This window comes from Zootoca vivipara, chromosome 10 (genome assembly GCF_963506605.1).
Source record: "Zootoca vivipara chromosome 10, rZooViv1.1, whole genome shotgun sequence".
In the NCBI taxonomy this organism is placed as follows: Eukaryota; Metazoa; Chordata; class Lepidosauria; order Squamata; family Lacertidae; genus Zootoca; species Zootoca vivipara.
This window is the reverse complement of record NC_083285.1, coordinates 35,008,520-35,030,536: the sequence shown is the minus strand read 5'-3', so window position 1 is coordinate 35,030,536 and position 22,017 is coordinate 35,008,520. Positions and strand designations below refer to the sequence as shown.

The 22,017-nt window shown below is 37.9% G+C and overlaps 1 protein-coding gene across 4 annotated transcripts in view; it reads left to right on the top strand.

Moving 5' to 3' along the window:
* CEP290 (centrosomal protein 290) overlaps positions 1-22,017 on the top strand; it is a 48,552-nt gene that overhangs the window by 23,158 nt on the left and 3,377 nt on the right. For all 4 annotated transcript variants that reach the window (XM_035127265.2, XM_060279691.1, XM_035127262.2 and 1 more), the window contains 24 exons: positions 298-449; positions 2,046-2,157; positions 2,286-2,741; positions 3,276-3,440; positions 3,627-3,734; positions 3,818-3,952; positions 4,690-4,959; positions 5,423-5,530; positions 6,384-6,583; positions 8,490-8,703; positions 9,411-9,548; positions 10,552-10,773; positions 11,395-11,511; positions 11,984-12,129; positions 12,504-12,659; positions 14,047-14,170; positions 17,473-17,607; positions 18,011-18,097; positions 18,765-18,929; positions 19,213-19,335; positions 19,864-20,036; positions 20,993-21,134; positions 21,537-21,610; positions 21,703-21,806. In XM_035127265.2, the coding sequence (XP_034983156.2) occupies positions 298-449; positions 2,046-2,157; positions 2,286-2,741; positions 3,276-3,440; positions 3,627-3,734; positions 3,818-3,952; positions 4,690-4,959; positions 5,423-5,530; positions 6,384-6,583; positions 8,490-8,703; positions 9,411-9,548; positions 10,552-10,773; positions 11,395-11,511; positions 11,984-12,129; positions 12,504-12,659; positions 14,047-14,170; positions 17,473-17,607; positions 18,011-18,097; positions 18,765-18,929; positions 19,213-19,335; positions 19,864-20,036; positions 20,993-21,134; positions 21,537-21,610; positions 21,703-21,806 (3,826 nt within the window). The remainder of the gene's footprint in view (positions 1-297; positions 450-2,045; positions 2,158-2,285; positions 2,742-3,275; positions 3,441-3,626; positions 3,735-3,817; positions 3,953-4,689; positions 4,960-5,422; positions 5,531-6,383; positions 6,584-8,489; positions 8,704-9,410; positions 9,549-10,551; positions 10,774-11,394; positions 11,512-11,983; positions 12,130-12,503; positions 12,660-14,046; positions 14,171-17,472; positions 17,608-18,010; positions 18,098-18,764; positions 18,930-19,212; positions 19,336-19,863; positions 20,037-20,992; positions 21,135-21,536; positions 21,611-21,702; positions 21,807-22,017) is intronic.

The window sequence follows — 22,017 nt, the reverse complement described above, 5'->3', positions numbered from 1 at the left end:
TTTGTCACAAGCTGAATCCACAGTGTATGATGGTCTGTAGTTCGTGTTTGTAAGGCTCCTGTATCTTGAAGTAGTCAGAGTAGTCAGAGCAGGTGGAAATTCAGCCCAGGAAAGACAGGCTGGTGTCCTACATTACAGCCAGCTGTGATTGCCACGAGTCCTCGTAATCCTGTCAAAGCGTGCCACAAACACCTGATGATGCATGTTGGCTACCCATGTACTAACAGGTTGTTGTTGTTGTGGACTGAATGTAGCGTTCAGATTCTGAATATATTTACCAAACCTGCCATGTCTTAGCTTACAAAGATCAACCTTGAAGCACAGAAAGTGGAACAGTCTTTGCGAGATGAACTGTCAAGCAGCGTGAGTAAAGCAGTCAGCGAGGCAGATAGATGTCGAATTATGGACCTGGAGAAAAGTGAAACTGAGCTCAAGATTGAAGTTTCAAAGTAAGTTTAAAGGTTCTTGCATTACTCTGATTTCGGCCCTGCCTAGAAGAGGTGTGTGTGTGTATGGGAAGAATATTTCCAATTTTATTTGAATTTCCCTCTAGAACTGCCCCCCTCTGCCTTTATATGCACACACATGTCATGGGAGCCTTTTAAAGGGAAAATTGTGGGGAAAGACACTGGTTTTTCACTTTAAAAATCAACCGTTCCTCATCCAGGAGCTGCTTTATGACCTGGGGGAAGCTTAAGGAGTAATTGGGAGGTCTTTGGGGAAGATTTACAAAGGAAATGTTGAAATTGTTCACACATGCTGCTCTTTGGAGTCTAGTTTTGTTTAATTAAAAGTTTATCGGTCATTTTTTTCAGGCAGCTTTATGATAAAATAATCAAAGGAGTAAACATACATGCATCATTTTATTTGTATTCTGCCTTTCCATATTTAAAACCATGCTCACAGTGGCTTACGGCGTGAAAATATTTACATCATTACAAATTAACAAAGGTAGAAATAAACAACAAATAAAACACATCAGAAAGTACAGAAGTACACAACCAAATTGGAAATATCCACACTAATCATAAGTTACAAAAATAAAGATAGAAAAACAATATCACAACCTAAGAGTCTGTTCAATAGCCTCAACTTTTGTAGCTGAAGTCCGAGGTGGGAAAAGGCCTGCAATGCTGAGTGTGCAGGTATAAAATATATAATAAATATATAAAAGCATTACAAAAAAATTATACAGCAGCAACTGAAACCTATACAATTCCGCATAATAGAATCTATAAAAAAACCTGCATGTGTTTAACATAGTGGCCTGGATTGCACGTAATGTGAAATCATGGTTTAGTGCTGTATGGATGAAGCTCAACGAGCCCAAATGAAGTGCCTGGCTTAAATGAGCCCTGCTTCGCCTTTGTATTCAGAAGACCTCTGCTAAGTTATAGTTTCAATTTTACAGAATCTTGGCTTGGCGTTATGCACAAACCAAGGATCAAACAATGGTTTCACAAGCCAGCAGTAGAACCTAGGGTTTGAAAACGGTTTCTTAGGAAATGTACCTGGTTGAAATGTAAACCTAAGAGTATATAAAAGGGAAACTAAACTCTGAAGATGTCCTTTCCCCAGACCTTGTAGAAGAATGAGGGGGAGTGTTGGGAGCCAGATCCTTTGCTCAGGCTTGCTGTAGCTTGTCCGCATAGCTTTAAACCATGTTGCATGTGAATGCAACCAGTATGTGGTAGGCTATAACTTAATGTAAACAGCTCATTTATAGCATCAAAACTCAGTAGTGTTGTGTGACACAGCTATTCCATGTGGCACTGCATATGGACCTAGTGATAGTGCTGTTGCGACAATGTTCCAGGTTTTAACCATATTCTCAACCTGTAAACAGTCTTCAGGCATCGAAAATCAAGCAGCTTTTTTTATCTGCTAGACATTTTAATCTGCTAGCCTTAAATGTGCAGCAGTTCCATTCAACATATATCCTTTCAGTACTGTTTTTATTATTTGCATATTGGGGGAAAAGGAAAAAGGGAATACTGTTACCCTTGCAGTATTTTTTGGTAAATCGGTTTCACTTGTCTTGCTAGGCTAAAAGAGCTGTCTGATATTGCCAAGATGCAAGTTGATGCTTTGGAGAATCGCCAGCAATCCAGAGAGAAAGAAGTGGAATCGCTCAGAATGCAAATTTTGGATTATCAGGTATGGGCTGTCTCTGCTTAGAAACATAACCATTCACTCCTATGACACAGACAATAAGCCCAATACTATGTAAATGCTTGGCGAATGCATTTGATTATATATATATTTTTATCTTATTTGCCATTTAGGCACAATCAGATGAAAAAACACTTGTTGCAAAATTACATCAACATATCGTGGCCCTTCAGGTTAGTGAAGCCACTGCTGTGGCCAAGTTAGAGGCTGTCGTGTCAAAACTTCAGAAGATGGAGGTGGCTAATATGCGCCTAGAGCAGAAACTGGATGATAAAGAGCAAGCCTTGTACTATACTCGACTCGAGGGGAGGAATAGAGCTAAGCATCTCCGCCAGACTGTACAGTCACTGCGACGACAATTCAGTGGTGCTTTGCCCCTGGCTCAGCAGGAGAAGTTCTCCAAAACTATGATTCAGCTTCAGAATGACAAACTTAAGACTATGGATGAGGTCCAGCTTGCTCAGCAGGAGCGCCGAAACGCAGAGAACAGGGCACTGGAATTGGAGATGAAATTAAAAGGATTAGAAGAACTAATAGCCACATTGAAAGATACAAGAGGAGCACAGAAGGTTTGTGATATAACAACTTTAAATATATATTTGAGAATTGACTCTCAGTTCAGACAGTTTTGGGGTTTATTTGATTTGATTTTTCACTTTTATTGCCTTGATTAGCCAAGAGGTAAAAGCAGTGTCTGCCTTTAATTGTTCTTGTGTTGGATTGATTGACATTCTGTCAATTGACGGAATGTCAATTTCCACTCTAAAAATGTCAGTCACCCCCCATTTGAATGTGTGTTGTATTCCATTAGTGCTTCATCGCTCAGATTCTTTTGTATTCATATTTAATCATGCACACATTCCTCATTTTGTTAATCTGGGCCAAAATGCAAAGAATTCATGAGATGCTTGCTTGTGCCTCCACCCATGCACCAAGGATTCCACATGGTTATGTATTTTTTCCTTTCAACCAAATTCTCCTGATTTTTGAGAGAAACTCCACAATGAGCTAGTTCATCTTTTTTTTCTGCAGTAGTTTGGCACTATTTGGAATCAGCTTGGTCCTTAAATTGTTGTCAGATTTGGTCATTTGTGTATTGTCAGGTAATTGAGTGGCATATGAAAATTGAGGAGCTTCGTCTTCAGGAGCTTAAACTGAACCGCGAATTAGCCAAAAAAGGGGAAGAGATTAAATATTTGAACAATATCCTTTCTGAATACGAACGTACCATTAATAACCTGGAAGAAGAAATTGTACAGCAGAGCAAGGTACAGAAAATCATGTGGTGTTGCACTATTGGGTTTTTTAAAAAATTAATATAACTTTAGAAATTCTGCAGAGAAAACATGCAGTTTTGCTGCATGTTTCGTGAAAAACGTTCCTGTATCTAGCATAAATTTGTGCTGCTCTCAGAGGCTGTGTACAGTTCTTATTAAACCCCTTAAATCTTCTAGTTCCATGAGGAGCGGCAGTTGGCCTGGGAACAAAGAGAAGTAGAATTAGAACGTCAGCTTGACACTTATGACCGTCAGCAGAAGGACATAATTAGAACCGCTCAGAAGGTACCTGATTTCATACTGATAAGTCTTTGTATTGACTGTAGTAATGGGAAGGAAAACTATCCTTTCTGATTCCTTCTCTGCAGTTTGATGAAGCTACAGGATCAGTTCCAGACTCTAGCTTGCCCCTTGCACATCAGCTTGAGCAAGCTCTAAGGAAAATACGAGAACATGTCCGAACTATCCTGGAAGTGCAAGCCACCTGCAGATCCTTAGAAGAGGTGATTTGATTGTTCAGATAATTGAATCATATGCATTTAGTCATTTATAGAGTAGAGATTTTGCCTCCGGCAGAGGAGGGTATCTTTAGTTGCATTGCTCCTTCCTCTCACTCCAGAAGGCAGCACGGCTGTTCAATTTTTTAAATCTTTTTTAAAAAACCTTTTTATTTATTTATTAAATTTATACGCTACCTTTCACCCAAGGCTCTCACAGTGATTCACAATGTAAAAATATAAGATGACAACATAAAATTCATACAGTAATAGAACAAAACCAACAAAAATCTGAATAATTTCTTCCACAAACACATTTAAAAGGCCACAGAATGTTACTCAGCCAAAGGCCTGGTTGTAGAGAAACATTTTGGCCTGGCACCTAAAGATATGTAATGAAGGCGCCAGGCTATCAGGTTGGGCTTTGACTCCACCTGGTGGTCAAAGGCAGGAACAATGTCTTGGGAAGGGGGTAGCTCCCAGAATGCATTTCAGTTGCTCCTTCCTTTGATTAAAAGCAGCTATGCTGTGATGTTCTTTGCTGGTTGTCTAGTTCTCTTGACCTAAAAGAGTGTGTGTGTGTGTATGCAGCTATGTCTATTCAGGTCCTGCCCCCGACACTTGTTTTTCACAGTTCCCCATTTGCCTTTATTTCCCCACTCTTTTCTCCATGATTAAAAAGAAGAAGAAATCCTCTCAAATATTTTTGTCGTTTTTGGTAACAGAGGTTTATTTTAATACAGAAAGTGAAAGAAAAAGAAGCTGCTTTGTGGAAAGCGGAGCAAAGTATCTTATCCAGAGACAGGGTCATAAATGAACTGAGACTTCGATTGCCAGCATCATCAGAGAGAGAGAAATTAATAGCAGAGCTTGGACCAAAAGAAGAGGACTCTGCTGCCTCTGCTCGTGCTCTGAAAATTGCACACCAGACAATTGCAAATATGCAAGCAAGATTAAATCAAAAAGAGGAAGTGTTGAAAAAGTACCAACACCTTTTGGCCAAAGCAAGAGAGGTATTTACAATACAAAATGCATGAGCTGTTATTGTAAACAGCCCTGGAAATTTTGAATTGAAGAGCCTTGTAGAAGTTTTAAAATAAATAAATAAATAAATAAATAAATAAATAAATGCAATGCAATGCAATGCAGGGTTACACAGGGCCATTTGAACTGGGCAGTGATGGCACAGAGGTGCCATTTGTGTGAATTGGTGTTTCCAACATGATTTTAATTACTTGGGACTGCATTGTTTTGAGTGCCATTCATGGGGGAAAGTCCTGAATATGTAACATAAGGAAGTAAAAGAAGTTATAAGTGACTTCTGTGTTTGGAAAACCTGAAGAGTATTGCCTTTTGTAGTGGACATCCTTTTCAGTCTCTTTTGCATTTAGCATGATAAGATTAACTGTATTTGAAATTTTTGTAGAATAGAATGGACACAGAAACAAATATATATATATATTTTGCACTATTTAGGAACAAGAGGAAATTGCAAAGAAACATGAAGACGATCTCAGAGTGCTACATCAAAAGTTAGATTTACATGCTGACAGTTCTTTTAACAAATTCAAGCAAACTGCATTAGTAAGTATAAGTTTTTGTTCATGATTTATGCATTTGAGAATTTGGGGAATAAAGAGAAGATGGCGACAGAATTGAAATATGGTGATTTCTTATCCTTTTTGGCTTGGATCCAGCAAACTTCAAATGTATGGTAATTTGTGGAAGCTGTCTTTTTACAGCTGCCCACCCCACTGTCAAAACACTGGTCCCATGCGTTGGAGACAACCTTGGGAATTATGTTCAGGGTTTTTTTTAATAAAAAAAAGAGAGGAATGCATATGGAGTGGGAAATCAACGCAAATCACTGTCCCACCCATTGAGTGAGCTGAATCACTCACATCAAGAGCCCTTGGGATCCAGCCATTGAGTTCCATCAGGCTTCCACTGATTTTCTGCAGCCTTTGGAGCACCATTAGTGACGAGTTGACATACGAAGCTCTTAACGATCTGGGCCCAAAATTTGCAGTGATGACTTCATATCCTGTGACCGTGGCCCAATGTTTAAACCAACAAAGGTGCCTTTCTGATGATATAATCAGTGCCATAGTGTACTGCATTCCTGATGATAGAAAAATAATAAAACACACACTGGTAATAAAAAAGATCTCTGAAAACAATTTTTAGGAATTTTTGTAAAACATTATTTTTAGGCAAGCTATTGATAGGGCTTCACAGCATGTGAATGAAAAACATGGTTATATTGCAATAATTTGCCAGTTAAATGAGAAAATAAGGACAAATGAGCCCATACCTCAACTTAGCTAAGGTGCAAATATATCATGCATCTTAGCTTATGCATTACATATGAGTTAAACAGAAATATCAAACAAACAATGGAATATTTGTTCATTAGATAACCTGTTTTGTTCCACAGGAGTTGGTGAAAAAGCCATCTTTAGCTGTCCCAGCAAATAAACATTTAATTCGTCTGGCAGAGATGGAGCAAACTGTAGCAGAACAGGACAATTCCCTTGCATCCCTTCTGAACAAATTAAAGAAAACATCGTCCGAATTGCAGAAGCAAAAGCAGATTACTTTGGCAAAAATTAAGGAATTTGATAACATCAGGGTCCAGTAAGTGTAGATTAGAATTATACTTCATTCTGTAAATGATCTGCTGAGATCTTGAGAGTCTTCATGTTTCATTAATCTTTAGAAAACCTTGGCTAAAATATATACATAATCGTAGAAATAAACATTCAGCTTAAACATAGAGCTCATTATCATTATATAAAAATAATGGGTTATTTTTGTTTTAAGGAGTACTTCATTGGTGCCAGGCAAAAATGTTCCTTTTTAACCAGGCCTTTGGTTGACCTGATCAACATCCCATACCCTTTTAAAATGTGGCTTTTTGGCAGGGAGGGGGTGTATTGTTGGGTTATTGCTTTTATTTTTATTTTATATACTGCGATCTTTTTATGTGAACCTCCCTGAGACCTCCAGGTATAGGGCAGTATATAAATACAAGAAATAAAATAATAATAATACATATATTTTAAAGGTATATTGAAAAGATCCGTTAATTGGGCAGTATCCAACTAACAGTTCTTCTTGCACAAGCCCTTTTGGCTGAACTATGGGGCTTCCTCTCCCACCAGGCCCCCCAACCTGCTCTGGGGGAACGCCAGAACATATTTATGGACCGCATGGGGAGAGTAGAGGGAGAATAAATTTCATTGCTTGGGCTAGTGGATCTGCTTCATTGGATACCACCCTTTGGTTTTTATAGGATTTCGTTAAAAGAATAAAATTGGTTGTAGTCCATAGCCTGTAGTCCTATTTAGTTCAGCTTCATATGTAGACAGTATCCTTCCCTCCATAATTAACCTTCCTGCCACTGGGGTTGTTATATAGTGTCTTTTTTCCAAATTAGATTTAGGTATACATGACTGGATTGTAACTGCTTGCCCTCAAATTACTGGAAGATTTAGTCAGTTGGGATCCATTCACTGGTCTGTGCAGTCTATGCATCACAGAATCAGTGTATAGAATAGAATAGAATAGAATAGAATAGAATAGAATAGAATAGAATAGAATAGAATAATAATTTATTGGCCAAGTACTACCAGTAATATACAGTACTTGGAATTTTGTTTCGGCTACATTGCAATGTAGAAGTACTTTATACAAAGTGTGCAGAACACTATTTCAAGATCACCAGTGGAGTGACTTCAGAACAGGTTGAGGTGGTTGTAGGTGCCTCTGGTGCCAACTGAATGGCACTAGTTGATAATGCTTGACTTTCGAACCTGCTATAAAACTGATTCAGGTTGTTTGCCAATTTTTTTGACTCTCTGAAGCAGAAGAATATGTTCTCTTATTTTCAGCAATGTTCTGTAAATTCTTCCAAAGAGTAGCCGAGTCCCTGTTGAGAATTGACTCTGAATCATAGGTTCGTTTTGCCACTTTAATCTCTTAAAAATTTAAACAGTTGGGTGGGGAACCCATGGCCTTCTAGATGTTGCTGGACAACAGTTCTCATTCTCCTTGGCTATTGACTTCGCTGTATGGGACTGATGGAAACGGAGTCCCACAAGATCTGAATGGCCACAGTTTCCTCATTTCTGAGTCACATGCGTTAGATTCAGCTTTGATAAACCCCCATTCAAACATGAAACTTTACGAGCAGACATCTGGCAGAGCTCCCAGGATTTTTATGTAGTGGGTGGTGGCATGGACTACCCTGATAATTCTCCTCCCAAGCATATGTTTTGAACAGTAGATTTTTGAGCCACAAGGTAAAATAAAGTGAGGACATTTGTTTGTTAATGAGCTATGAAGAAAATAAATGAGAGAACACAGCTGACTTTGCTTATCACAAAGACAGTTTGACAGTGTTTTGCTCCTCTAGGCTGCTGTTGGGAATAATGTATAATTATAATCGAAACGATGCAATACTTCAGCCTAGTTAGTCCACCTGGAACTCGCTCAATTATGCCAATGGATGTCATTATTATTTATTATTTTGCTCTGCTAGGCTTGAAGAGAAGCATGCAGCTGAAGTGAAAAAATTGAAAGATGAAGTGGATGAGCTAAGGAGTTTGTTGTCACAGATGGAGAAAGAATTACTGAATGCAAAACTGGAGCTGGAGGCCCAAAGAGAAGCAAATAATAGAGCTCCAACAACTACAATGAAAAATCTAGTGGAACGGCTGAAGAATCAGCTAGCCTTAAAAGAGAAACAGCAGAAGGTAAGCATGGAAACTAGTAATTGTGTGTAAACCAGCTCATTTTCTCTAACAAATCAGAATTATTTCAATTTTTATTGTGAGTCCCTCTCTGCAGGGACCTACTCATTTTTCTTACATACAGTGTCTAGTATATTTTAGACACTTTTGTGAAATAGTAACAATAAAGAATTAATTGGGGGAACATTGGCTTGAATTCTATAACTTTTTGAATGTCGTGGGCTCAACTTCTGTCCAAACACTTAACCAATTGCTGGAAAGCACAGGAGGCGAGAATGCTCTTGTGCTCAAATCCTGCTTGTGGATTTCCCACTGTGAGAAGAAGATGCTGAACAATTATTATTATTATTAGTAGTAGTAGTATCTGACTGGGTTACCCCAACTAGATGGGCCATTGGTCTCTAAACCAGCATGGCTCTTCTTATTGCCTTATGTTAACTGCCACCAGAAATTATGGCAATATATTAAGCAGAGAGCTTGTTGAATATTAGGCTACTGTTAACCTTTTCCCACTTTGTGTCATAGACATAGATCTTATTCCTGTCTTTTATCCCTGTTGGGTGTTTTTTTTTGTAATTGCTTGCTTTCTTCAGCTGTCCAACAAAGCACATAGGCATATGACTGCAAAATTTTGACCTAGATGTTATAAGTATTTGTGTTTATTTTTTCCATCAAATTTATCATTTTTAAGATTGATAAATATTTTTCAGGCTTTGAGTAAAGCACTTCTGGAGCTCCGAGCAGAAATGACAGCTGCTGCAGAACAACAGATTATTTCTGTAGCATCACAAAAAGAGGCACACATGAATGTTCAGCAGATCGTTGACAAACAAACAAAGGAACTGAGGGTGAGCAAGAAGTGAAGTCTTACTTATATTGGCCTGATGTGAAAGCAGAACACCAGAGGGGATGGATGTCACTGTGAGCATGACAGACACCAATACGCTGCTGTATCCTCCAGTCCTCAAATAGCAGTTTTGAGAGTTAAAAGCCCCATGATGCATTTTCCCAGACACTGCTACTTAGCAGTCTCTGTTAATTTTATCACATTGTCTGTGGGCCTCCTGCACAAATTTGAATGAAACGGTGTTCCGTATTACTGTGATCAAGGTACACTTATAATGTGTCTGTAATCGTAGTCTGTTCCACAAAAAAACAGACTTGTGCTTCCTTGAAACCTGGCACATGGATTGCAAGATGTATGGGATACTACCCATGGTTTTGCATGGTTTCTTCCCTAGAAGAACAATAAATTGATACATCATAATACTTTATTGGTGTTTAGAAAAATTGGCTGAATTTAGGCTTGCATTTCAGCAATTACTATGTGGTAATAGGGCTGCTATGTGGTAAACCATGTCCTTTTGCCTACATATATTTCTGGATTGTATCTCTAGCATTTCCACTAAAATTATTTCAGTTAGTAACTTTCCAAGAGACAGGTGCTGCCTGTAAGTATTGATCAAACTGGGCTTGATGCACCAACGGCCCCAGCTTTTGATGTTGAATCCAGCAGCATAGAGTCTTAATGCAACTGAGTATTTGGTGTGGTTAAGAAAAAAAAGATCTCTCCTTTTAGCTTTTTTTTTTGTCACAAATGTACACAGTCAGGGTTTTTAGAACTGTGTTTTTAGTAGGTGATATCTAAAATTAGTCACACTCAGAGTAGACAAATAGAGATCATTTGACTTGTATGTTGTTTTCAGTGGATCTGTTCTGGGTTTAATTGACCATGATATCACCCAATATTAGCAAAGATGTTTATTGTCTGACATGACATGCATTGTCATTTGTTTCTTTGTTCATTTTGTTGGCAGTCCTGAAATAATATATCAAAAAATATTTTCTTAGATTCAGTTAGAAGATTTAAATGACCAACTTTCAAAATTTAAAGATGCTCTCAAGCTAAGCAAAAATAAAGAGAATTCATTACTAGATGAGGTGGATGGTTTAAATCACGAGCTTCAGAAAAAAGTTAAAGCCCACACTAAATTTCTAAGGGAGAAAGAAGAGATAGAAAAAGAAAATGAAGAACTGAAAAAGCGGATTAAAAGGCTAACCAATGCAATTCAGGTAAATATATTTTGAACTATAAAACAAAGAGCATTGTTTTTGTAGTATACAAATAAATTGCATATTTCTCACTGGTTGGCGGGTTTTGCACTGCAGCAAATCATCTGAACGTTGTTTCAGTTCAAATTGAGAATTTTGTATACTGTGTAAATATTTATGTGAGTTTGCAATATATATATAAATGAATTGAATAAATAAAAACCTGACAACTATGATTAAGGGCAAATCAGCCAACTTATCTATGTATCTGTGCTTGTGGCTTATTTAAATTTTAATTATAATCTTATTTATATACTTGAAGCGTTAAACTTGGTTATTTGAATGAAGAATATTTGCATGTGTAGAATGCTTGCATTTTCCCTTAATGTGTGTGTGTGTGTGTGTGTGTGTGTGTGTGTGTGTGTGTGTAATAAATATAATCATTTCTTAGAGCCAGTGCTTCGCTAATTAAGAGCATAATCCAGAAAAGGCAGCCGCTGTGTACATATTTTGCATTCATTTCAATGGGGTTTGCATATCGCATCTGGTTGTGCTGTGGTAATACCTGCTAAAATGCTCCCAATGTCCACAGTCATGATGCATGGCAATTAAAGTTAGTTTAAAATTTCACCATTTTTTCAGGGAAAAGCTGATGACCAAAGCCTGATAGAGGAACTTCAAAGAAAAATTAAGAAGCTGGAAAGTGAACTAGGAAAGAAGAGTGATGAATCAGAAATGAAAACCCCAAGAGAGGACAAGGTATGAGAGATGCATGACTAAAATAAATTTAGCTTAGATCATTTCACTGTCATGTTTGTTTGTTTTGTGTTATAATGACTCCTTTGTTTTGTTATGAATGAAATACTTTGTGGGCAGGGTTGGGGTAGTGGTGGTTAAAGTTTGGTTTTAGATCATTGTTAAAGTTAGGTTGTATGTGTGATGTGTTTTATACTGTTTTGATGCTGCAAGGCTTCTTGGGTAAGCTGTGCCCCAAAAGGCAGAACGCAAATGAATGAATGAATGAATGAATGGTCAGATAGTAGTGTGATTTAGTCCTGTCTGTCCAAAAAGGGTTCTCTATTCCACAGTGAAGAGGATAGAAAAAAACAGCACATCAAACATTTATGTGTGCATTTATTAAAGAAAAATAAGCAGGCTTGAATGTGGATGTTTTTACTCCTTAGCAATAAAATCGGAGAACTTTACATTTTTGTTTTTGATCACTTTGCAGAGCTCTAAGGAAGAATTAATTAGATGGGAGGAAAGTAAGAAATGGCAGGCGAAAATGGAAGGAATGAGGAACAAACTGAAAGAAAAGGAGAAGGAAGTAGAGTCCTTAGCCAAACAGTTAAACACAGTAAAGGAACTTTTTTCAAAGTAAGCTTACTTTAATTAACAAAACTCACAGCAATATGACATACCACTATTTATTGATCAAGGACATGGTGCTATAGTAATGCATGGTATGTCTATAAGGCTGCAGATAGCACTTTCTCAAATGTAGTCCACTGGCACAGTTTTCTAGATCTCCCAATTGTAGGTACTCCTGGAAAGAACTTCCCTCATAATATTAAATACAACTAGGGCTGCAATCCTGTACACATTTCCTGAGAGGGAATCTCATTCAAATCATTGTGAATGATTTCTGAGTGGGCATGCATCAGATTAAGCAGACCAATTGATATTCAAATGTTATTTTGTATGGAAGCAAATGTACCATTATATTAATGAAAATCCATTAAATATTACAGGGCGGATAAAGAAAAAATTTCTTTGCAGAAGAAACTCAAGAGCTGTGGTGTTACTGTTGATCAGGTTGTAGGAGTACGAGCCTCTGAATCAGAGAGAGAGCTGGAAGAGCTACGAAAACGAAATATAGATTTGGAGAATGAGATTGTTCACCTAAAGTAAGAAATACTACAAAAAAGTGAAATTAAGAGTGCTCTGTTTTTTGTGGTCTTTTCCAAATAGGCACTTTTGATTTATTATATTAAGTACATTTCAAGAGAGCACTGTTCCTGCAAGCTGAACTTTTTAACCATTTTGAAGAATTAATACAAGCATGGCATTTAAAAATTACATTAGTTAGTTTTAATGTACACACAGTGCTAGATACTTGTTTGTTTTAACCATGGTTTTGTTCAAGAAGCAGACAGGCAAACAAGCCACAGCTTATTTTTCTAAAGCTTAGTTTGCTTTCCACTTGTTCTTACCTCATGACTGTAGCTTGGTGAGGGGTTGGGGTGAGTTGGCTCAACAAACCATGGTTAAGCACAGCTTTGGGGTTTGGGCGTTACTCCAAATCATTGTAACCCAATAACCAATTGTGGCTTCACAATATGGTTTGTTGGCAGAAACAAATATGGGTAAAGTAGTAAGCTGGGTTCTGATTTTCAGAAAAAACCATTCTCTTGCTAAACAGCTATGGGTTAGCTTTACAGTATGTACAAATTGGGACGCAGGTGGCGCTGTGGACTAAACCACAGAGCCTAGGGCTTGCCGATCAGAAGGTCGGCGGTTCAAATCCCTGCGACGGGGTGAGCTCCCGTTGTTCAGTCCCAGCTCCTGCCAACCTAGCAGTTTGAAAGCACGTCAAAGTGCAAGTAGATAAATAGGTACCGCTCCAAGCGGGAAGGTAAACGGCGTTTCCGTGTGCTCCTCTGGGTCGCCAGAAGCAGCTTTGTCATGCTGGCCACATGACCTGGAAGCTGTACGCCGGCTCCCTCAGCCAATAATGCGAGATGAGCGCCACAACCCCAGAGTTGGTCACGACTGGACCTAATGGTCAGGGGTCCCTTTACCTTTACCTATGTACAAATTAGGCTACTCTTGATATTTTAGAAAGGAGTGCTGCTTTTCACAAACATATATTTCTTAAAAGAGGATTCAAGTTTTCTATGGCACCCTCTTATTAACAAGTTCAGTGCAGAAATATATATTTTTAGGAGTTCTGTCAAAATTATTAATCGTGGTTAATTGAAAATGGAAGTGAAACCTTCTGATCAATTGCTCATGGTCATGTTGGGGGAGCAGAGGGAAATGGGTAGTTTACAAGCCCAAGAGTTATGCATGTAAAACTAAAGCATACTTTAGCATTGCATCTGAACCAGATCAATATGTGTGTGGATAAATGTATTTTATGTAATGGTGTAGGATACCATGCGGATTATAGGAAAGCTGGTGCATATCTAATGCTTCTCATCCTTACCCATGTTTAAATAGAACAATTATAAAAATGTAAATTGTATGTCAAGTCATGCACTGGTTCTGCAATCTCACATGCTTTTTATGCAGGACACAGTATGCTGTCCCTCGAGATTCTGTTGTAGAAGATTTACACTTAAAAAACAGATACCTACAAGAAAAGCTTCTTGTATTGGAGAAACAGCTTTCCAGAGACACTTTTTCAAGACCTTCGGTAGGCTAATCTATTATTATTACTACTTGAATTGTGTGTGTGTGTGTGTGTGTGTGTGTGTGTGTGTGTGTGTGTGTATACATTCAACTTGTAGCCTTCATTGTGTAAGCTGTCTTGTTTCTGTTCTTTATCTCAGCTGATGAGAATTTTAATGCCTGTGCAAGTGCTGCAGAAACCGGGTCCTTAAAGCTTTGTAATTCTGAACACCAGTGGGTCTGTAACTGGTTGTTTTGTAATGATAGCATTGTGCTGAACATTAGGAGAATCTTCAGTTTTTATATTGCACGGATTGAAGTGAGAAGATTGAAGCATCAATGCCTGTCTTGAGGGGTAATGAGAAAGCATAGAAGGTCCTGTAATGTGGGAAGAATTACTGCCTGAGCAGGCTTAGATAAAGGGGGGAGTTTCAGTTCCATCTCCACTAGAGAGAGACACTGAACTTAGTAATATCTGAATACCCCCACCTAAAGGTATGAAGTTAGTGGAAGTGAAAAATGCAAATTCAGAGTAAGGCACTTTTTAGAAAAAGGATATAAAATCAGTGCCATGTATCCTTATGTAATGATGCAAGCACATCTTGTGCAGTTTTAACCTTGCTATTTCACGAACTAGAAAAAGTCACTAAATGATCAGCGGTTGGACCCAGCTTTCATCTTAAGAAGGGTTAAAATGTTTGGGGCTTTTAAGTTCCAAAAAGAAGGCTAAAGAGAGCATGATACTGATTTATAAAACTTGTTAACATTATGGAGAAAATTATGAAAATTTTATCTTCCTTCATAATGGTATAATTGAGGGTTGCACAGTTAAATTGCTGATGTGGCAGTGTATTCAAGAAAGACAAAAGAAAATACTTCTTCTGACAACTTGTGGTCTGCTTATACGGTAGTAGTCATAACTGCAATACAGTGATACAGTGGAACCTCGGTTTACGAACGCCGTGGACCCATCTGGAATGGATTAATTCACTTTCCATTACTTTCAATGGGAAAGTTCGCTTCAGTTTATGAACAGACTTCTGGAACCAATTGTGTTCATAAACCGAGGTACCACTGTAATTGCTAGCTTGGATGACTTGAAAAATAATTAGACTAATTCAAAGGTCTGTTTAGTGGCTCTTTTGTTATGACTAAATGGAACCTTCAGTCTTCAGAGGCAGTCTGCATCAGAGTACTAGATGTGGGGACAAACAGTGAAGTACCTACCAGGAGCATCTGACTGGTTAAAAACAGAATGTTGAACTAGATGGGCCACAAAGTTCTGTTAGATTTAAGGACAGGAAAAGAAATTCCCTTTTTTATTTGAATATGGCAGCTTAGTTTAGAGACAAGTAGGAGCAGAGGATGAATTAAACTTTAGAGAATTGAAACCCGATAAAATTGATGTCCTGTACGAGTCCACATCATCCTGATTTGCATCTTGTTTCTTGTTGCAGCTAAGCTATATTCAGATTAAGTTACATTAATGTGAATAGGTGCCATCCTTCCTTTACTATCTACTACTTTTCTTTCAATGCAACATTACGTTTTTCTTCTGTATCAGAGTTCTCCATGTGAGACAGCTGCATTGGCTAATACTTCTCTTACTACTAACAAATTCACTAAGCACAAACATCTGAAATACCTGCCTAAGAGGACTCTGTTAGGCAACACCAAGTCAAGACACCAAGCTTTTGATGATATGACTAACACAGATGACAACGGGGACAATGAGGGGACACATATTACAAATGAATCCCATCAGGCTGCCAAAGGTGTTGCTGTCAATGGAATTCCAGAACAGCACTTTGAAAATGGGGGAAATCGAGTGGATTTAGAGGCAGCATCAGAAGATAAAAAGAGCAACTCTCCAAAAACGAGTTCCATTGAAGAGAATTCAGAACAGAAAAATGCTTCTGCTGAAGAAGAGAAAATTGACCAAGAATGTGAAATAACCAAAGAGGAAACAGAAGAAACCTGCAAACATTCTGGTGGCAGTGGTGGTGGTGAAGATGAAGGTGATGAAGATGAACAAGAAAAAGCAACGGGGCATGAATCTTGTCCTGATGGAAAGAGCTCCATTCAGCCTAACTCGGAGGAAGCTGCTAATCAGCACAATGATTCTGATACAGAAGTTGAAAGAAATAATGATGAGATCATGGTCGAAGATGCCTACGAGAGCCATCAAACTGAGCAAGAGAGGGCTGACCTGATTCCAGAGTTTTGTGAAGCTCCTCAGGTTTGCCAAAAACAAGAACTCCCTGCTTTCCCCCTTTACCAATCCTTTGTGTAGCTGATCCTGCGTGAAGTACGTCATGTAGTGTGACCAGAAGCCCCATCATTTCCAAGTTTAACCTATAGCACCATCATAGTAACTCTCCACACCTGAGGCTTTTTGCTCTAGAATACAAGTGCATAGGATGAAATAGGCTACCATAACATCCAGGATGGTGAATGAAATGTAAAAAATTGTTTTTTGTAGTGGTGGTACTAAAATATGAGCTTGTACTTCTAAAACAGAAACATTCCAACATATATCCTGAACATTGTTTATGGTTCATTGTGAATGTGTCTTGTTGCTGTTGCTTGTTCAAGGCCCATATGTTCAGTCATAGAATTGCAGTGTTGGAAAAGGGGCCCGTCATGTGATTGGTCACTGGAGGGATATCTAGCCTTGATATCTCTGCTGCATCCCTGCATACCTGGCCTTACCACCTTCCATGTGTTCCGTGTACACCCAAATAGGGCTTGAATGTATTTGCTATTTGTGCATATAATACTACAAGTAGATATTTGCCACCATGAGCAGCATATTAGCATACAGTTCTGTGCATAGTGGCTAGCTGTACAAAGTAGATATTTTCATAACAGAACCATGGCAGGTGTTGTAGTGAGTTGAGTTCAAATCAAATATTACTGTTAAATTCTGGTTGAATTCAGTGGAGCAGTACTCATGGAATTATCGAGTGAATAGGACCCAGGATTCACTACTATAATGCATCTTGTGTATGTGGCAGCTGGTGTTCAAAATATAACTTTTAAGTCTGCTCACTGGGACTGTTCTTGGAATTGGCTTCTAGTCCATTTCAAAGCACAATTCAGACTGCTAGTACCTTTAAAGCCTTAGCAGTGAGCAACGTTTGTTTTTGACAAGTGTTGTATCAGATGCCATATAACAGTGACCAACCCAAAGACAAAAATGTTATGGATAAACTGTACAGGTATTTACCAGAATGTAATAATTGCATTGCTATTTGTCAAGTGAAACAATGCAAATATTCAGCATTTTGATACAGTACTAATCTTTCTCCTTTTCTGCTTGCTAAGACATCAGGATTAGGATCAGATGATCAATATCAAAAAGAACAAGAGCTTCAAAAGGAGAACCTAATGCTATCATCTGAAAATATGGAATTACGATTCCAGCTGGAACAGGCCAACAAAGACTTGCCAAGATTAAAGGTATATTTTTTACATGCAATGTGTTGACTGGTGCCATGGAATGCCAATGTATACTTTGGGGTTCATGAGTCCTTTCATTATGAATCATTTATATGATAAGTCACATGTATAACCAGGGCCGTCTCAAGCTGGCCGGGCGCCCTGGCGCGGAGATCGCTCTGGGGCCCCCGCCCTAGTGGGCGGGTGCAGCGCGCAGCACGGCTTTGCCGCGCAGCGTCCTCCTGCCGGCCCGGCGCCCTGGCGCCCCGCGCCACCGAGACTACCCCTAGAGCCGGGCCTGTGTATAACCTTCATTTACCCCAAACAGAAAAATTCATCAGATAATAATAGTTCTGATCAAGTAAACTGCATAATTTTTAGAGTATAGTTTTCAGCTGGGTAAAACAATTTTTATTCTCTTTAGAACCAAGTAGCTGATTTAAAGGAAATGTGTGAGCTCCTGAAACGAGAGAAGGCAGAAGCTGAGCGGAAGCTAGGCAATGTCAGAGGGGTATGTATTAAACATTGTGGAGCTTGAATTTTAAGAACAAGAGTAAACCAAATATTTTGTTTATTATGTTTAGTTTATAAATTTAGTTTATATTTTGTTTTATATATAATAAGTATGATTTAGGAATATTTTTCCTAAATCATACTTATTTTACAGCTATTAGTTATCCACACAAAAAACAATATGAAATGTTTAACTTTGGGAGTCGCATACACCTCTGCTTCAAAGAACACGGAGTCCCAGGATTAAAGTCAGTTATCTCAGAGAACAAAATGCCACTCTGGCAACTGAAAGGGAAATTTCTATGTGAGTAAAAAGGGAATCCTGTTATCTGCTCTTTTCTGGGCATGTGACTCTGGTTGGGAGAGTTTCAGGGCTAGAACTTTTGAGCCAAGCGCTGAGGAGTTGTCTTGATTGCATTAAGATTATATGGAACATTTGGCTTTTACATGACCAAGTTTATTATCCATAGATAGATAGATAGATAGATAGATAGATAGATAGAGGTGATCCCACAAAAACACCATTCCGGCTTGCCAACCTTTGATAACTAATGTTTCAGAAAAAGTTAAAGATTCTGTGAGAACTAAATGAAAATGAACTGGTGCTGTCTGGTAACTCTGGAGTTCTTTGACATGAAAATGACAAATATTTCTTTGTTGTATAGTCCGGAAGAAGTGGGAAAACTATTCCAGAATTAGAGAAAACAATTGGTTTGATGAAAAGGGTTGTGGAGAGAGTTCAGAGAGAAAACGAAGAGCTTAAGAAAGCACCTGGAGTAGTCTCCAATGAAAAACTGGCCAGCCTTGAACAAGAAAATGAATGTTTAAAGGTAACATATTCCCTGTTGAAAGCCGTATGATTTTGTTCATTAATATAAAAATTAAATGTATGGTATATAAGATCCATGTCAGTATTTTCAATGTACACATGGAAAGCTCAGTGTAGGATTCTATTTTAAACTTACTCGTGATTTTTAAAGAATTACACACAGCTGTCTATAAATTGGTGTGAGTTTTTTCCTATACTTAAATGGGCACAGTGCTTTTTTCCAGATTGTAGCAGTATCAACATGACAGATAACCAATACTTTTTTATTTTATTTCTGAATTAAGTCTGAAATGGAAAAACTAAAAGTTCACCTTGGAGGTGAATTGAGTATGCGCTATGAACTGAAAACTAAAGGCACAGAAAAGATAATTGCTGAAAATGAGAGAATCCGGAAGGAGCTGAAAAAGGTACATCTGTGAAAACGTTGATATCATGAAGTATTCTTATTATCATTCAGTTCTCTCAAAACGCAAAGGCCTTCTAGCTTAGAATATCTAATGTAGCTTCTTTAAAATTCCTTGTTACAATGGATCTTTTGGGACATAAAAACCCTGGCAAGTTAAAGCATAGTATATAGCAAGTAGGAATTAACACTCTCCTTTCGCCCTTCCCTTTCATAACAGCTTCCACACTTCTGTTTTATTCAGAGCAGGGTTCTTCATTACATCTGAAATAAGCTAATATGTTTTTGTATTTACTAATCATGAATGAAAGATGGTTTTTGAGATCTAGGTTTATAAGCACGTATTAAAATAGTTTCTCATTTCAGATATAATGAAAAACTCTAGTTTGAACTGAACGTTGCTTAAGCTGACATAAGGTGTGGTGGGGTATAGAGGAGGCGTACCCTGTCTTGAAACATTCCATCTGAACCAGTTCAATGCATGCAATATCTTGGGTGTTTTGGTTTTTTTTTTTTTTTTGTTGGTCAATAGGAAGCAGAGAATTCAGAGAAACTGCGAATTGCAAAGAATAATCTTGAGATAATAAATGAGAAATTAACTGCAGAACTGGAAGAGACCATAAGGAAGTTAAGCTTGGCAGAAAGCAGAAACCTGCAGCTTGAGGGAGCTGATGGCAAGGGTGGGAAATCCATTGTGATAACAAGGTAAGAACTGGAAGAATAATTGGATAGCTTTACTTGTCTATTTTCCTCATTATTGCCAATAAACAAGACTTATTTTCAGAAGTAATAATAATAAAAAAACATTGTACATATCCAGTATATGATCCTGAGTCATGTATACAGTATACTTATTTAGTCAGCCATACATAATCGAGTTAGGAAAGTGTATAAAATGCTGTTTGGGAAAGTTGCTTACTGTTGTTAGACTACTGTGAATAATATAGTGTGCAATAGGAGTGAGTTGATTTCAGGTTGCTTTTATTTTTATTAGAGTCTACACATTTGTTAAGAGGACATACTTTGAGACTTCTTGATAGTTAAATTATCCTTAATTTGCACTCCAGTTAAGGAATATAATAAACACCTTGGCTATATCAAAACAGGCTCTGCCTAGTCCAGGATACTTTGCAAGATTCCCAGCAACTAACAGGCATCAAGTGGTCCATAGAAAATGGTGTACACATGAATACTCACCCTCATGAGATTTCTTCTCATATTGTATGTATTTTCTTTGAACTTTGAGCAACAATGTTGGAAAGAGAGAAAGTATCCTTTTAAAAAAAAAAAACAACCCACCACAACCCATTTGATAAAGCATCATACTGGTTTCATATTTACTGAAGAGAAATGGCTAAAAAATTGCCCATCCTCCTTATTTATATCTTCTCACACTTGTGAATTTCATCAGTTGGATGTTTCTGCTTTGTATATTAAAGGAAAAATAAATGAAAGTTGTGCAAGTTCCTTAATGCAAAATTCATAGTGTGTGGTGCCTTAATATAATTTTTAGATCAGCAGGTCTTGACATATAAAACATCTATCCCATACTGTTTTGTAAAATGATCCCTCTTTGCTGCACTCCCTTGATATAGCAGCTTAAGGTTTTATCCTAACGTCTAGAAAGAATGTTTTGAACAGATCTTAATTTTCTCTTTCAGAATGTATGAAAATAAGATGAAAGAAATGGAAGCTGATATTGCCAAAAAAACTCAAGCCATTAGCGATCTTAAACAGGCATTACGAAAATCCACAGAGAGTGAAGAAAAAAATGAAAAATATATTGAAATCTTAAAAGAAAAGGTAAACATGATTCTGGGTGTAATTTGCCATCTTTACTTTATATCTTATTTGCAAAGTTTTAATGCACAATCTACCTTTTGTTTAGGATGCTCTACTTTCCTCTCCGCTACACATCTAGAGGAAAGGCCTTGCATTTGGAATAGCACCGTCTGTGTCACATCTTCAGGCTTTATAGTTTTATTTTCAGCAGGCTTTTTAATTCATTACTTTTTAGATTTTTCTTTCCTTTGGAGTCAGGCATGCACTATCTGTTCTTGTCCACACGCCACACCCCAACCCCACACAGCACAGGAGCTGAACTTTGTGTTCTGGGTTCTTTGCTCTGCTACAGACAATCTGGCAAAGACCTAGAAATTTCTAATGTTAAATTTAAAGTATTTTTTTCTTTTCTTCTATGTAAAGATTGAACTTCTCAAACACTTTCCTGAGGGTGCCAAAACAGAGCAAGGGCTTGCCAAAGAACTTCAGATTCTCAGGTAAAGCGAAGAAAAGCTTGTTTCTTCTACAGATCTACATGGGGAAATGTTGAGGACTATCTAGATCTTTGTCCTGTTTTATGCGGTTGCAGATTAACCAACGATCGTTTGGAAAAGGAAAAAGCAGAGTTAGCTTACCAGGTGGAGAGTTCTCGAAAACAGACTGAAGTTAAGGAAGATGGTGGCTTTGCAGCTGGTAACATTTAAAATACTACAGATCAAACCTATCAAAGACTTAAATATAAAGAAGCTTTAGCAGAACTTCACTCACACAAAAGGGCTGTCTAGCCTTCTGAAAAGCTACTTCTGAGAATCAGGGACATATTGGAACAATGTGGAATGAAGTGTGGAAGGCTAAAAGAGGGAGGAAATAAGCAAAAGTGCCTTCCACTCAACCAAGGGAAGGT